This window comes from Physella acuta, unplaced genomic scaffold (assembly GCF_028476545.2).
Source record: "Physella acuta isolate Inbredline_101_S28 unplaced genomic scaffold, ASM2847654v3 ptg000213l, whole genome shotgun sequence".
Taxonomy (NCBI): Eukaryota; Metazoa; Mollusca; class Gastropoda; family Physidae; genus Physella; species Physella acuta.
The window spans coordinates 345,206-363,195 of record NW_026731732.1 but is presented as its reverse complement, the minus strand read 5'-3'; the positions used below and the strand labels follow the sequence as shown (position 1 = coordinate 363,195).

Sequence of the window (17,990 nt, the reverse complement as noted above, 5' to 3'; positions counted from 1 at the left end):
CACCATACACCATACACAGGGGAAAACTTGGGCAGGATTATGTTGCTGGATGTACCAACTACACCATACAGCATACACAGAGGAAAACTTGGGCAGGATTATGTTGCTGGATGTACCAACTACACCATACAGCATACACAGGGGAAAACTTGGGCAGGATTATGTTGCTGGATGTACCAACTACACCATACAGCATACACAGAGGAAAACTTGGGCAGGATTATGTTGCTGGATGTACCAACTACACCATACAGCATACACAGGGGAAAACTTGGGCAGGATTATGTTGCTGGATGTACCAACTACACCATACACAGGGGAAAACTTGGGCAGGATTATGTTGCTGGATGTACCAACTACACCATACAGCATACACAGGGGAAAACTTGGGCAGGATTATGTTGCTGGATGTACCAACTACACCATACAGCATACACAGGTGAAAACTTGGGCAGGATTATGTTGCTGGATGTACCAACTACACCATACATCATACACAGGGAAAACTTGGGCAGGATTATGTTGCTGGATGTACCAACTACACCATACAGCATACATAGGGGAAAACTTGGGCAGGATTATGTTGCTGGATGTACCAACTACACCATACAGCATACACAGGGGAAAACTTGGGCAGGATTATGTTGCTGGATGTACCAACTACACCATACAGCATACACAGGGAAAACTTGGGCAGGATTATGTTGCTGGATGTACCAACTACACCATACAGCATACACAGGGGAAAACTTGGGCAGGATTATGTTGCTGGATGTACCAACTACACCATACATCATACACAGGGAAAACTTGGGCAGGATTATGTTGCTGGATGTACCAACTACACCATACAGCATACACAGGTGAAAACTTGGGCAGGATTATGTTGCTGGATGTACCAACTACACCATACATCATACACAGGGAAAACTTGGGCAGGATTATGTTGCTGGATGTACCAACTACACCATACAGCATACACAGGGGAAAACTTGGGCAGGATTATGTTGCTGGATGTACCAACTACACCATACAGCATACACAGGGGAAAACTTGGGCAGGATTATGTTGCTGGATGTACCAACTACACCATACAGCATACATAGGGGAAAACTTGGGCAGGATTATGTTGCTGGATGTACCAACTACACCATACAGCATACACAGGTGAAAACTTGGGCAGGATTATGTTGCTGGATGTACCAACTACACCATACAGCATACACAGGGAAAACTTGGGCAGGATTATGTTGCTGGATGTACCAACTACACCATACAGCATACACAGGGGAAAACTTGGGCAGGATTATGTTGCTGGGTGTACCAACTACACCATACACCATACACAGGGGAAAACTTGGGCAGGATTATGTTGCTGGATGTACCAACTACACCATACAGCATACACAGGGGAAAACTTGGGCAGGATTATGTTGCTGGGTGTACCAACTACACCATACAGCATACACAGGGGAAAACTTGGGCAGGATTATGTTGCTGGATGTACCAACTACACCATACAGCATTGCACAGGGAGGAGAACGGACAGGATTATGTTGTAGCTTCACTGTACGGCCATACTTTGCAACATAAACAGGTGAACCTACGCAATATTATGTTGCTTAACAACACGCATCATTAAAAGAGAAACAAATCGATTTATCGACAATTTTGAACCAGATCGAACAAGGCTTTAGAGGCGAGCTAGATTGTTTATCTCCCTCCCCCCCCCCCCCCCCCACCCCTCCAACCACCTTGCATTGCTACAACGATTTGCATCTAGGCTCTCGGTTAAGTGCAGATCGAGGCAGTCATTCGTCAGGGAAAAAACATCACAGCTCATACATTAAGTGACCGGGAAAACATCCCAGCCAGAGTAAAGTGGCCAGGAAAAACATCATAAGCAGGGAATACATTGGCCAGGAAAAACATCATAAGCAGGGAATACATTGGCCAGAAAAAACATCACAGCAACAGAAGAAAGTGGCCAGGTTTCAACTGCCGTGGCTAACAAGGCAAATGGTAAACAACTAATTAGACCAAAACATCGCAGGAGAAAGTGTTACACTTTGTTATTTCCGTTGGTATTAGAAGGGGACAGAAAGCTGAAATCACTGCTAAAAAGTTGAATTTGATTTGTAAAGAACTGCCAGACTACGTGTACAAAAACTAAGTAAAGCGATTGAATAATACAAGAAGAGAATCTGTGTCATCGATCCGACAGTATCTATCAAGATTTAGACCGAAAATAACTCAAAAAGATTCGCTAAACGGGTTGAAAAAAATTAAATATAAATAGACAAACAAAGCGAAATTTTTTTTCAGTGTATATTTTCAGTGAGTATGATTGAAAAACAAAGCGATTTTTTTTTTCAGTGTATATTTTCACTGAGTATGATTGATTTTTTTCTCTGAGCTTAACAAAAAAGAGGCAAATAAGATTTAGATGTTCGCCAAATGGGTTATCCAAATATTTGGTTTAAAAACTCAGCCCTACCTCCCCAACATCTTAATCCAGACTCTGTGTTATTCTAATTCGACCAAAACAACATGGTAACAGCAACTATGCTAGACGGTGCCAGCATTGCCTCACTGGCGCCCTCGGGCGGAGTTTTTCATGGCGCCCTATGAAATGTAATCCTTGGCACCACCAGAAGGCTAAATATAGCCGGAACACGTCCTAGAGTGGGATAAGGGGAATAAACTTTAATTTATTGAATTACAGAACATTGCACAGCAAGTTTTTTCCCCTCCCTCTTTGGATATCCAGAACAAAAAGTGAGGGTAGCCTATGTACGTCATGTACACAAGCTCGGGCATTGGCCAGACAACAGGTGTTTACCATAAACGTGGTCAATTGTTGAAACTAAAATTTTATTTCCTGACGATTAGACAATATTCCTGTTTAAAAATCATAGCGCTAACACTTAGAAATAGACCAAAATTGTACGTAAAACTCACTATTAATATCTCTAAATCAAATAGAAACATTTGGAAAACACATTCTACGTACATACACATCAAGAAATACCACACCAATGTGAACACGACTAACTATTGTACTGCTCCAATTGTCACAGCAATGGAAGTTGACGACGCAGCTACACAATGATCTGAACACACATCGCTAGCCTTAGGCAAGTCGATGACGAGAACTGATGGAGAGCGTATGGCCATGATTTTACTGAAGAGCGTTTGGCCAGGGAGTACTGAAGAGCGTATGGCCAGGGAGTACAGGAGAGCGTATGGCCAGGGAGTACAGGAGAGCGTATGGCCAGGGAGTACTGGAGAGCGTATGGCCAGGGAGTACTGGAGAGCGTATGGCCAGGGAGTACAGGAGAGCGTATGGCCAGGGAGTACAGGAGAGCGTATGGCCAGGGAGTACAGGAGAGCATATGGCCAGGGAGTACTGGAGAGCGTATGGCCAGGGAGTACTGGAGAGCGTATGGCCAGGGAGTACAGGAGAGCGTATGGCCAGGGAGTACAGGAGAGCGTATGGCCAGGGAGTACTGGAGAGCGTATGGCCAGGGAGTACTGGAGAGCGTATGGCCAGGGAGTACTGGAGAGCGTATGGCCAGGGAGTACAGGAGAGCGTATGGCCAGGGAGTACAGGAGAGCGTATGGCCAGGGAGTACTGGAGAGCATATCGCCAGGGAGTACAGGAGAGCGTATGGCCAGGGAGTACAGGAGAGCGTATGGCCAGGGAGTACAGGAGAGCGTATGGCCAGGGAGTACAGGAGAGCATATGGCCAGGGAGTACTGGAGAGCGTATGGCCAGGGAGTACTGGAGAGCGTATGGCCAGGGAGTACAGGAGAGTGTATGGCCAGGGAGTACAGGAGAGCGTATGGCCAGGGAGTACTGGAGAGCGTATGGCCAGGGAGTACTGGAGAGCGTATGGCCAGGGAGTACTGGAGAGCGTATGGCCAGGGAGTACAGGAGAGCATATGACCAGGGAGTACTGGAGAGCGTATGGCCAGGGAGTACTGGAGAGCGTATGGCCAGGGAGTACAGGAGAGCGTATGGCCAGGGAGTACAGGAGAGCGTATGGCCAGGGAGTACTGGAGAGCGTATGGCCAGGGAGTACTGGAGAGCGTATGGCCAGGGAGTACTGGAGAGCGTATGGCCAGGGAGTACTGGAGAGCGTATGGCCAGGGAGTACTGGAGAACGTATGGCCAGGGAGTACAGGAGAGCGTATGGCCAGGGAGTACTGGAGAGCGTATGGCCAGGGAGTACTGGAGAGCGTATGGCCAGGGAGTACTGGAGAACGTATGACCAGGGAGTACTGGAGAACGTATGGCCAGACTGATGTAAAAGCAAGTTACCCAGCCCTTAATATTTTCTTACTGTAATTCTTGTTGTCATTTGCTATGCCGTATGGTGTTAGTTCTAATACGTGGGACAAATAATAGAGTAGTAACCGGGGAAGGATGGAGGTACAGCTGGTTTGAAGATGTATTATGTATTAACCTAAGAGCTATTCTTACACTGAGAAGTTAATTGAGAGGGTGGGGGTGGGGAGATCTAGTCGGCTATGGAGAAGACGCAAGCAAGACTAAAGTACACAGTGTAGGATTGTGTGGTGAACTTAATAAAAACTGGCAAAAGTTACGGTCATAATGTCGACATGTCACTCCGGATTAGAGATCGCGGATTAGGATTATCTCAGTTTACTGGAAGTATACCGTCCAATGGGATCAGCAGAGTCACGAGAGAGGGTGTAGCTATGACAACCTAATTGACAAATCATGCAAGAGATGACAAGCTAAACAGCGGTAACGAGATACGACAAAAGCTAGAACTTCTATCCCTTGACATAACATTAGAGATACAATCATAAAATGGATTTTTCCTGGTCTCGAGATACGAACATAAAAAGGATTTTATCCTGGTCTCGAGATACGAACATAAAAAGGATTTTATCCTGGTCTCGAGATACGAACATAAAAAGGATTTTATCCTGGTCTCGAGATACGAACATAAAAAGGATTTTATCCTGGTCTCGAGATACGAACATAAAAAGGATTTTATCCTGGTCCCGAGGTACAAACATAAAAAGGATTTTATCCTGGTTCCGAGATACGAACATAAGAATCTTAACATCAGAGATTTAAAAAAAAGCAGTTTATCCTTGTCTCGAGATAAGAACATAAAAAAAGACTTTAGAGGTACGAGAAAAGAAAAGGATTTTAATCTTTGCGCTAACACTAGAGATGCCAAGATAGAGAAGTCTCTAGTGTTATTGTTCCCTTAAGTGCCCTCACTTTATCTTGTACAATGAAATCAAATCTGACTAGGGACATGGCGCATGGCAGAACAGCTTAGAATTTAAGAGATTCTTTTAAAATTATTTAGTGATCTACGAAATCTGGCTACGTTTTTCTTTAGTGTTACTTTAAGTCAATTTTAAACCTACCAGCGCAATAAAAAAAATTGTAAATAAAAAATCGAAGGTCAATTAGCAAGATGTGAAGGGACTAAGTAGATAAGGAAACTTCCAGACTCGACAGCTTCAATAGTTGCTAACAAACATCGCAGCGATAAGTAGGTCAATAGGTCAGGTGAGATCGATCTAGTCAAACAGGTACCAGAACTCGAGTCGGTGCTCAGCCACACAAGGGGAGCGAAGTTTCCAACCGGTGTTTAGTGGCGTCAACTTTCAGTGGCTTGCTTGCATTCTATCACATACAAGCGCAGCACGAAGCTTGTGAGAACATTTGAGAACGTTTAACTGTGACAAAAGTTACGTCTATAATGGCGTCAACTTTCAATGGCTTGCTTGCATTCTATCACATACAAGCGCAGCACGAAGCTTGTGAGAACATTTGAGAACGTTTAACTGTGACAAAAGTTACGTCTATAATGGCGTCAACTTTCAGTGGCTTGCTTGCATTCTATCACATACAAGCGCAGCACGAAGCTTGTGAGAACATTTGAGAACGTTTAACTATGACAAAATTTACGTCTATAATTGCGTCGACTTTCAATGGCTTGCATTTTTTTATTGCGATGCGGGCATGCTTGTGAGAACATTGGAGAACGTTAAACAATGATTAGATCGAGCCAAAGTTGTGGGGGCAAAGAGAAAATTTGAAATTTTCATGTATAAAATATTGGTGTGCGCCCTATCAGCGACATGTCAGCTACAACACCATGACTGGTTCACGCTGAGGTTCAAGCAACATCAGCTCCATAATGTTTAGTTAAATCTTATCTTATATGGCCAGCTAACTCGTTGCAGTTTTTGGTAAAAAAAATTATTCAAACATTTTAGCCGTTTTAACATTAAATAAAACTTATGATGAAATATTTGTTCAAAATACTTAAATACTAATATCAAAGATATGATGATAATGGAAGTATTCTGTATTGGTACATAGGTTGGTTTTCTCAGGTCTTAAACTAAATAAGATATCGTTTTATACTTATTAAATTCTGAAAAAAAAGTTTATTTTAACAGGCTGATAGAAGCGAGATAAGCATAAGTAAACGAGACCACACAGATACGTCCGTGTATAGACCTGCTCAAGCTACATCACTAAGTATCAACACCACCAGTGTCATTACTTCATACCACTCTGTGTAGCACGGACAATATGTTGAAACTTTACTAATGTCAACTTTGAGTAGACTATATGGCAGTCGTGTTTAGTGTATGGAACCTGGAACTGAACATTTCGGCTCGAGAGTTCCTTGGTGAATCGATATAAAACAAACATTGGTCGCACTCAGGCCAGGAGAAAAATGTGAGGAAGATATCGGCAAAGCCATCGAGATAACGCAGTACAAATAACCCCAAGGCTTTGTTTTAATGACGAGACCCAGCAATCGGGTTAGATGAGCTCGCATCGACCACACGATTAGCACGATTCTAGACAGAGTTTAGCACGATTCTAGACAGAGTTTAGAAATGCAGAATTTAGCACGATTCTAGACAGAGTTTAGAAATGCAGAGTTCAGCACGATTCTAGACAGAGTTTAGAAATGCAGAATTTAGCACGATTCTAGACAGAGTTTAGAAATGCAGAGTTCAGCATGATTCTAGACAGAGTTTAGCACGATCCTAGCCAAAGTTTAGTACGATTCTAGACAGAGTTGGGCAAGATTCTAGCTAGTATTTGACACGATTGTAGAAAATGAGTTGGGTAGGATTCTTAAAGAAATTGAAACTGCTGTCATAGCCAAAGATTTAACCTATCATTGGCATGAATATTTCTAAATAAGAACAACATGCTGCAACATTAACTTAAACTAGTATCATCTACATATCAAGTTAACCGGTAACTTTATAAGAAACAACTACAGCATTCGCGTGATACTGTTAATAAACCTCACTGTAAAAAGAAAGTTAGAAATTAAAAATGAAATTGAATAAATTTACAAATGGCTAACGACATGGAATATTGCCGTGATACCTAACTGTCTAGCCGTTACACACAGACCAATCCACCAACACAATAGAAACCAACGAGCAGTTCAATATCCATTGAGTGGAGTTGCCACCATCCCCAGGTAAATCCAGGAACACCCGACACGAGGTGCAGCCACTTGTTGCTACGTGAGGATGCCAGAGGTTGAGCAGGTACGGGAGACTTGGGCTGTACTCATTCATGCAAATAACATAACCAGTTAGCCGGGCCCGGTAATTGGAGTGCCGGTAACAGGAGAGAGAGGCGATGGGGGAGTAATTGTCTATTTAGGAAGACAAATTAAAACAAGAGAAATATCTGAGGAGACGACTCGAGTGGCTGTGCTTGTGAGAAGCCAATAAAAACCTCTGACACATTGTATCAAATTCGACGTGTACGTTATTTTTAACACGTTGATGTAAGAGGCCCAATGCTGATTCGTGTATATAGGATTGCTTATAGCATACTAGTCTTACAGCACGATTTTACCAAACAGATCCACCACTGATGATATAGTCAGAGGCCTACCAGTTATAACACTTGTTAAAATTATAAATCTTATTGGGATACGAAATAACTTTCAACATTTTAGTCGTTTTAAAACGGCTCTATTTGTAAATTCTACAAGTGTATAACAAAGTATTTTTAAAAATCTAAAACATCAATCGTAAATACCTTTCCACACAAAGCTCGCGGATAGGCATGCGTATAAAACATGACGAAGTATAACACTGTAAAGCTAACGTTACCAACACAAGCGTATAAAACATGACGAAGTATAACACTGTAAAGCTAACGTTACCAACACAAGCGTATAAAACATGACTAAGTATAACACTACTGTAAAGCTAACGTTCCCAACACAAGCGTATAAAACATGACTAAGTATAACACTGTAAAGCTAACGTTCCCAACACAAGCGTATAATACATGACCAAGTATAACACTGTAAAGCTAACGTTCCCAACACAAGCGTATAATACATGACCAAGTATAACACTGTAAATCTAACGTTCCCAACACAAGCGTATAATACATGACTAAGTATAACACTGAAAATCTAACGTTCCCAACACAAGCGTATAATACATGACTAAGTATAACACTGTAAAGCTAACGTTCCCAACACAAGCGTATAATACATGACCAAGTATAACACTGTAAAGCTAACGTTCCCAACACAAGCGTATAATACATGACCAAGTATAACACTGTAAAGCTAACGTTCCCAACACAAGCGTATAATACATGACCAAGTATAACACTGTAAATCTAACGTTCCCAACACAAGCGTATAATACATGACTAAGTATAACACTGAAAATCTAACGTTCCCAACACAAGCGTATAATACATGACTAAGTATAACACTGTAAAGCTAACGTTCCCAACAGAAACGTATATAAACATGACCAAGTATAACACTGTAAAGCTAACGTTCCCAACACAAGCGTATAATACATGACTAAGTATAACACTGTAAAGCTAACGTTCCCAACACAAGCGTATAATATACGACTAAGTATAACACTGAAAATCTAACGTTCCCAACACAAGCGTATAATACATGACCAAGTATAACACTGTAAATCTAACGTTCCCAACACACAAGATGAACAGAGCAAGCTGGAAAGTTCTCATTAGCCGGCAGGACTAACCCCACACTTGGCCAGAGTTTGACGACAGCTCGATGGATCTCATCTCCTCCGTGAAACAATATTTGATTGAGTCAATGGAACTGTACAGGTCAACACGGCGCTAACAAAAAATAATAATAAACAGATACTGGAGTCCTGGAATAGTCATCTAGTCCTCACAATGACAGAAATAATGTTTAGAGTCACAACGGAAGCCTTCAAGTGCAGGGCATATTTTGTAAGACATAGCGAAACGTGGGTAAAGATAACACTTTCAAACCTGTCAATAATTATCAATCAAGCCGGGCTTAAAAGCACATGCCATCACCGCTATAGTTGTACTAGCCACACATCCGACCACAATATCCGCCACATCTCTGTCAGACAGGTAGGCTGGCACGCCGGTACCTAGCAGGTAGAGGGCTCAGGCTGGTGGTGGGGGGGGGGGGGAGGTGGCGCCTAAGTGAGTCTAGGCGAGAGAACATGGTGGGGGAGGGGAGGCTGGATATTATTTACATTTTAATTTTGTCTTTCAGTAAACTGTTTAGATGGAGGAAAGAGGTCATTACCCAACCAGGAGTTTGTGAAATATTTTTTTTAAATACTTAAAATTCTGTTTGTGTTACTTGTATCTCGTGTGATGTGAGCCACCATGGACGTGAACCAACAGTCGCACCGAAATGACACCAACTCACAAGACTAGAAGGATAAAGCTAAAGGGTTCTGACCACATGTTGGGATCAAGCAAGCAGATAAGGGCACTTTACATATATTCAGCATGGATGTGAAACCACAAGAGGACACCTTCTCCCGTAGAACTTACATTAGGTAAACCAGGGGTCGAGAATGCCGTGTCTCAAGCGTTGGACTATTTTAAAATCTGTCAGTCAAACAACGCGTAAATCAATCTTCACGTCGCTGTGATTTGCACACATAAGTTACTGGTGCCTGGATCACGTGTTATCCCGGCCCTGAGAAAAGCTTAGAAATTAGCCAGATTAAAATACGCATATCATTAGTCCAGTGACGCAACGGGCATGTCAACATGTAGATGTCAGTACAGGTTACAGGCTTGTGGTTTCGCCGAACATTATACGACTACATATATCAGTATCGCTAAACAAATAATACGATTACATCGATGTTTCAGTATCGATAAACTAATATTACGATAACATGTTTCAGAATCACTAAAGAGATAATACAATTACGTTTTAGCATGGCAGTACTGGCAAACAAATAATACGATTACGTGCTTCAGTAAGGCAGTATCGCCAAACAAAAAAATGCGATTACATTCTCATGGTATCGCCTATCACAATACAATTAGCATAGGCTTCGCCCGATTCGTCACGTTTGGTCACATAATGGGTACTGATAATGACAACACAAACAACCTTTGTCTTGGGAGGCATATAACTCTATTGTGGGTATGAGTATTGCTGATGTCTGTCTTTAACAAACTGGAAGGGTTCAATTCAGTTTTTACTGAAAGCCCCAATAGTACGTCTGACTTACGAACCACCATCCTTACATTGTACGTCTATTAAGCGTCTAACGTGGAGGAAGATCTGACCTTATTAGAAGAAAGTATGAGCAGATGGTGGCTAGAATGGGACCAGATGTGTAACATGGTGAGCATTGATCCCGCTATTGGAGCTGTGGAATGCGCGGGGGCGGGCAGACGGGGGCTGGGGTTAAACTGTTTCCTTAACATTTAGAGATAGTGGTTAACATTGTGGTTTAACAACACATGGTGAGGGGGGGGCAAAGGATGAAGGTGGTCGGAAAATAAAGCAACATTCGGTTGTACAAATACATTATCGGTGTGTGAGTATAAATAGAATACAGTGTGTACATAAACCGTCATTTAACACTAAGCGAGAAATCAAGCCGGCCCATAACACGCGATGTAACACAAAACACATTTTTAAAACACTGAGCACGTCACAGCAACTTTACGTGAATCCAATATCCCACAATAAGGCGTAAGGTCATCTAGCTAAGATAGAGAAAAACACGTCAAGAGTTATCCCCTACATCCAGATATGAGAGAACTGGTGGGCTACACCAGGCACATGTTCTGGAGGGGCGATCACATTCCCTTAGTGGTGTCAGGGGGAGTGTGTCACACCTCAAGTGCTTCTCTACAGCCGAATGATCAATTCATTAGCTTTAGGCGCCCCCACCCCAGCACTCGTACAACAATCGAGTGTGCAGCACGTTATAAACAGACAATTACAGAGAAGCTGGTGGTAGAGCCGATGTAACACGTTAACACCAGGCCAGGATATGAAGCATAAAGATGGTGGATGGTGCAGACGTCCAAGAGGTTCATTAAGCCAAGTGGTGAGTCAAGATATGTCAAGTGTAATGCGACCAATGAGCGCTACACTTCTCATGCATGTCAGTCAGTCGTTTTAACGTCTTGATCAAAAGACGCGGCTGGGACAGGGTTGGTGGGGAGGGTTGGTGGGACGGGGTTGGTGTGGCAGCATTGGTGGGGAGAGGGTTGGGCATAGTTGGACATGGTTGGGACATGTTAGGTGGGACATGTCGGTAAGAATGGGTTGGTGTGCCTTGGTTAGGGGCAGGGATGGGGCTTTAATGGAAAAGTGTCCATAGTAAACAGGAAACATGGAAAACTACGAAACTTTTTAGTAAGTTGAAAGTATCAAATAACCTTAAGTGTATGTAACTACAAATAAATGCTCTAGATTACACATCAATTAATTAAGAGAACGTGTGTTATTATAAATTGAAATTACGAACAATAATAACCAATAAACATACTAACACAGAATCTATTTAAAGCTGAGACTGTACAATATAACTCCCTTCACATTTCCTTCTTAACACAAACTATTAGTACGGTTAGCACATTTGCTCTAGCTTAAAGTAATGTCAAACAAACCTGACAAAAATGATGGTATCTTTGTGAAGTCATCGCAACTCTTGTAGCAACCACTCCACTGTCTAGAGCCTCTACAAAATGACTGGGCGTTCAAGTGTAAGCAGAAAATTGGTACAGCTCATTCACGTTTTATACAAGTAGAGGATTTCGACATGTTAAGATCAGAAAAAGATAATGACAGCATACTCTTTAAGATCATAAAGCAACAATGACAGTTTACATGTGTACCGTCATAATATGTTTTCTTTTGAGTTGTTGTTCGTTGGGTTATGTTCTGTTCCCAAGTTGGTGCATTTAAAAAAGACTTGCCGTGGCTAGTGAGTATATATATATATATATATATATATATATATATATATATATATATATATATATATATATATACTCACTAGAGTATACGTGGCTAGTGAGTATATATATATATATATATATATATATATATATATATATATATATATATATATATATATATATATATATATATATATATATATATATATATATATATATATATATATATATATATATACTCACTAGCCACGGCAAGTCTTTTTTAAATGCACCAACTTAAAAAGTGACGCTGCTCTGTACAGAAGCAACGGAAATATCTTTGTGGACAGATCTGTAAAATCTCGTACAGTGAAACTAACGAAAGACTTAGTAGTAATCGATGCATGTTTGTCCCTGTAAAGCTTTTAGTTCTACTGGATGGTGTTGTACCTACGACGTACTTTATTCATTACGCGTGGCGTTAATTTTTATAAGACCTTGTTTGTCATGGGTTTTCTTATATCTAAAGGACCTTTCTGAATGTCATAAAGCAGTTAGGGTGGGGGGGGGGGGGGGGTGGGGGGGGGAGGCGTCTGACCTTCCGACTAACGTCAAGGTGAAAGATGGAATGTACGTTTAAACAAACGGCTCATAATGATAATACTTTCATTGCTGTGTGTATGGGATAAAAAAAATGTTGGGGTTAAGATTACCCGTGGTGTATATAAATAATAAACACAAGCTTGCACGTTCTAGAGAATGGAGACATACTTGGCTTAAGACACTAGCATTTATAGCCGCGCTAATCTAACAGAGACACACAAGAGGATAAAAAAAACCTCCCGATAAGTGAGGAATGATCCGCATATCTACAACAGTGGTCATATAACTAAACCCGACCGACTGGTCACAGATATAGTAGTCATTCGAAAAGTTGATTGTATCCCCTTGTACCAAACTAAATGCTACAACAGAATTTTAACATAATCCTGTAATTTTGTTTGCCGACTTTGCATTACATCTTACTTTTACTATTGTGTCCTTAAGGTCGCAAACTGGATGCTATATTTAAAAAAAACAACGTCAAAGATAGTTCAAGAACTTTGGATCCAAGATTCCCAGTAACACAGGGATTAGAGCGGAAATTGAAACAAGCAAAGCCAGCACGACAGCGCAGCGATCGCCTTTCAGTGAATAAATAACTGCAACTGCTGCAGTCCACGGCAGTAAAGAAAACAGTTTGAATTGTGTGGCGGTAGAGGTACAAAAGATATAAATACACGGCCGGCAATGTGTTCCAAATGAGCGGGGAGCAGCTGAAATCGAATGTGGGATAGAGAAAAGGTTAGGCGAGGTTAGGATAATATTATCCTACAGTCAGTACAGGGTAAACAAAAGGTGTTGTGGGACATCAAAGGGGAAAGTTGAAAGGACTAAGCATGGGTAGATCCAATGAGGGGAGGTTCAGTGTTTTACTCTCGTTATCCATTGCTGCTAGTTAAATGTCTCAATTATAACCTAAAGTCTAATGGAAACATTTGTAGGTGGGCGAGTATAGCAAGGAATACATTGGAACTTCGCTTGGAGGACGGTATGTTAAGGCACTTGGGGGAGGGGGGGGGGAGGGGGGGCTTGTGTCTAGGTTACGGTGCACTAGTGGCGCATTGGGGGCGTTTGTCTATTTTAGGGTGTTCTAGTGCAGCAGTGGAAGGGGGCTTGTGTCTAGTTTACGGTGCTCTAATGTAGCATTGGAGGTGGGGTGGGGCTTGTGTCTAGTTTAGGATAGCATTAGATGACCTTGTGTGTGATCGAGGGGGTAGTTTATCCTCTGGCAGTGTTCCCCCCACACAATAATCCAAATAAGATTGGTGTCTTGTAGAAAAAAAAGCAGTGCTGCACAATCAAAACTTAAGCCATTATGTTCTGACAACCTATATACGAACTAGCGCCATCTCCTATAAAGCCGCGAGCCTACGCCAGCCTTGGATAAACCAACAAGCAATAGTTAACAAAACAAACAGCCAAGATGCTACCCCGCTTGTTTGTTCAATACACAGCTTTCACGGCACCGAGGCGACATCTCTTGTCTGGTAACTGGCTCGTCAATTAAGATATCATTTCTTAGTGCTGGCCGTGTTGATGGGAAATGTAATCTGTCGCCATTCATGGGCGAGATTTACCGAAGAGTGATGGCCATGACGGTGGCTAATGGATGTGTGGGAGGAGTAGAAACGTTTGAGATCTTAAACAAATAAATAACATGTAGTGTATAATTAAGCGAAAATATTCTATGTGTTTACCCTTTACTTATAGAGCAATGTCCAAACAAAAGATGGCCCAACAAACAAAGAACATTGTGTCTGCGTCTACTTTAATCTGCTCAACTGTCCCCTTGTGCCTAGGAACCAACGATCACGACATGGAATGCGACAGAGAATGAGTCAAGGTTTTGTATTCTAGAGGTTTTAATATAACGCCACCAGGGACGTTGTGAAACAATTTTCTCAGGTAAAAAGGCGTGTAAAACGTCAAAAAACCGGCATGACGACATTAATGACCGTCAATGTCTGAATCTGGCAGGTGAATACCAAGAGGTTTTTGTACAACCACTTACAGGTAGGCCGTAGACAGGGTAGAGGTGAGGCTATTTTAACCACACGACCATTTGCTTACAGGTAGGCCGTAGGCAGGGTAGACGTGAGGCTATTTTAACCACATGACCATTACCTTACAGGTAGGCCGTAGACAGGGTACAGGTGAGGCTATTTTAACCACACGACTATTACCTTACAGGTAGGCAGTAGACAGGGTACAGGTGAGGCTATTTTAACCACACGACCATTACCTTACAGGTAGGCCGTAGACAGGTTACAGGTGAGGCTATTTTAACCACATGACCATTTGCTTACATGTAGGCAGTAGACAGGGTACAGGTGAGGCTATTTTAACCACATGACCATTTGCTTACATGTAGGCAGTAGACAGGGTACAGGTGAGGCTATTTTAACCACATGACCATTTGCTTACAGGTAGGCAGTAGACAGGGTACAGGTGAGGCTATTTTAACCAAATGACCATTTGCTTACATGTAGGCAGTAGACAGGGTAGGGGTGCGGCTATTTTAACCACACGACTATAAAGTTTGATAAAACCAAATCCCATCAATTGATAAAACAAGATCCCATCAACGCTATCAAAATGAGCAAACGAGATATGAGCACGTCACTCACGTACCAGCCAGTCAGAGAGACGCTAGAAACGTACTCACACTCCGCTATATTACAAACTACTTTTATGGGTGAACGTGCAACGATAGAATAGAGAGACCTGAAAAGATATTAAACCACCAAAAATGCGCAAACGGCCGTCTTCTTATTTGATTTTGGTTGTATTATTGGACGGGATTGCCTCCAAAACAATTAAGTATTACGTGTCAAAATGTTATACGCCATATAAGCCGATGACTCCGCTTTCAGCCTTGTTTTTTCTTCTGCATTTTCTTCCATAACATGGGTCCATCTAAGAACAAACTGCAAGGCAAAGGTTGTTTGTTTTTGTAGTTGTGTCTCCTAGATTGGTTATTGTCTACATCTATCGTGTATCATGTGCCGGGGGTTTGGAAATCGGGACTAATCGATTCAGCAACCATGAGCTTTACCGGCCCGACCACATTAACAGACTTCACAAAACGAACACACAAAAACACTATTTGAAGATACATATTTTCCTGATACATTTTTTAAAAATAATTCACCAAGTTTTATTTTATTCACTGTTGACCATTATTATTTTTTTTTATTTTCGTGGTATGTAATTTTAAGGACCACGTGAGTTAAATAAATCGTATCCTTGTCAAGGGAGAGTAACGAGCAAAATGTGACAATTTTGCAGATAAAGTAAACATGTTTTATTATCTATATGATTTCAGAACTGTTATTTAATGTTTTATTTTGTATTTGCATAAGAAGCATATTAACAAACTGATCTTATAACAATACGTGATTTCCTGTCGCCATCAGTCATGACAACCTTTATTTACAGACAACTAGTTTCAAATAAGAAATACTAAGGGACATAAGGGACTAAAGAGCCATTGTAAATTATTTTCAAGTTACTTCCCATGGTTAATCTATACTACACAACCATATATACACCAACTAGTTAAAATATTGTAGTTTTAATGTGCAGTGTAGGTGAAAAAATATTAGATTTTAGCAAATCACCCTAATCCCAAAAGTGGCAGCAGAATGAACATTTTGAAATAAAAACTGTATAGTCTTGTCAGCTTTTTGAAAAAATGTTACCCTTTCAAACCTCGCAGTCCATGGAGCAGATGAAGCCCTTTTACTTGTTTTTACGACCCTATAGAAAATGAAGGAATAGAGTGGTCACACTCTGCCCAGCTGGTTTTACTTTACCTAACTGAAGTAGTTACCCACCAGAGCTGTGTGGACATAGGGACATTCTAAGGACATAAGGACTTGAGTCTGGGATCTGAACTCGAGACTTTAAATATTAGCAGTCCTGCCCTGACCAGACCTGCCTGTTTATAAAAACTGTTAAATTGGAGGTCCTTGAGGTAAACTAGTGAAAGTAGTAACACATTTCAATATTTTGACTTTACTCTGAGTATGCAAAGCCAATACTGTATCTTAGCTTAATTCTAACTTTAGCCACTGTCTAACCAAAAAAGTAAGCTTTAGTAATTAAATGTATATAATATATACTGCACTACAAACATTTAAAATTTTCACAGGGGTGGGGTGGTGGGTGAGGATAATCGTCCCTCACGAGCTACAGATTTATTAGTGTTTTAAAGCAAAAAATTGTCAGTTGCCGCATTGGTAGTGTCGAATTTACAAATTATGAATTACTGAAAAGTAGAAAATAAACAACTAAATAGCTGTGTATGCTACACCAAGGGTTGGCTTGTTAGTGATAATAATAATATAAAAGGCATGCCTAAAATTCATAACTTAATGTAATATTGGGGTATAGGCCTAATATAAAAATATAAAATAAATTTCAGCATTATTATTATTAGGTTGTTGAGTATAGAGTAAAGACCAGTAGGCCTAATGTCAGGTTTAGTTTTATGATCAGAAATTAGGGTTTAGGCTATTGTTAGTTATAGTATGGTAGGACTTAGGTCAGGGTTTAGGTTTGCATTCACAGTAGCCTTAGCAACTAATAAATTGTAGACAATAAATTTATTGAGTTAACTAACAGTGATAATAATACTAATAGATAATAATGTCAGTGTCAGTAGGCCTACATACTACAACTGAGTAATCTATCTAACAACTCTTTAGGCATTATTGAGAATAATCTATCTAGATTAATCTAGATACTAATAGACATCTAGCCCCTAGCTACTCTATCTATCCTCTATTTAGGCAAGGCTTTAATACCTAGATCTAGGCCTATAAATTTTAAACTAGTTTAGTAAGATCTAGATTCTAGACTCAAGTAACGATTGCACTGTTGCAATAGTATTCTAATATTAGGGCCCTATTGATTTATGATTTTGATAATATTCAAGGCCTAACATAAATCCTAATTAATAAGGCTACCATGAATAGGGCCTAGGGCCTAATTAATTAAATTAGGCCTAAGCCTAATACTAGATCTAATAATAGTGAGTAAAGTAATATTTAATATAGAGTAGAGAGAGGGCCTTATAATATAAAATATTATTACCTAGGCCAAATAGCCTAATAATAATTAATTAGTATTAGGCCTAGACATAACAAAACAATTA

General features: G+C 40.8%; 2 protein-coding genes across 6 annotated transcripts in view; one reads left to right on the top strand and one right to left on the bottom strand.

Annotated features, from left to right (window-relative positions):
* LOC131937538 (FERM domain-containing protein 4A) overlaps positions 1 to 17,990 on the bottom strand; it is a 94,193-nt gene that overhangs the window by 75,677 nt on the left and 526 nt on the right. For 3 of the 5 annotated variants that reach the window (XM_059295046.1, XM_059295045.1, XM_059295048.1), the window contains exon 1: positions 11,008 to 11,139. The exons of 1 other annotated variant lie outside the window; for it this stretch is intronic. The gene's annotated coding sequence lies outside the window, so the exon portion shown is untranslated. Of the gene's footprint in view, positions 1 to 11,007; positions 11,141 to 17,990 lie in introns of those variants that run through there. One more of the 5 variants, XM_059295044.1, reaches the window with a different exon arrangement.
* Positions 3,246 to 4,274, top strand: LOC131937559 (uncharacterized). Its single transcript, XM_059295089.1, has one exon. The coding sequence runs from the start codon at positions 3,246 to 3,248 to the stop codon at positions 4,272 to 4,274; it is 1,029 nt and encodes a 342-aa protein (XP_059151072.1).

Excerpts from the sequence above, each read along its gene's own strand:
- LOC131937559 (XM_059295089.1), top strand. The coding sequence starts at position 3,246 with ATGGCCAGGGAGTACAGGAGAGCGTATGGCCAGGGAGTACTGGAGAGC.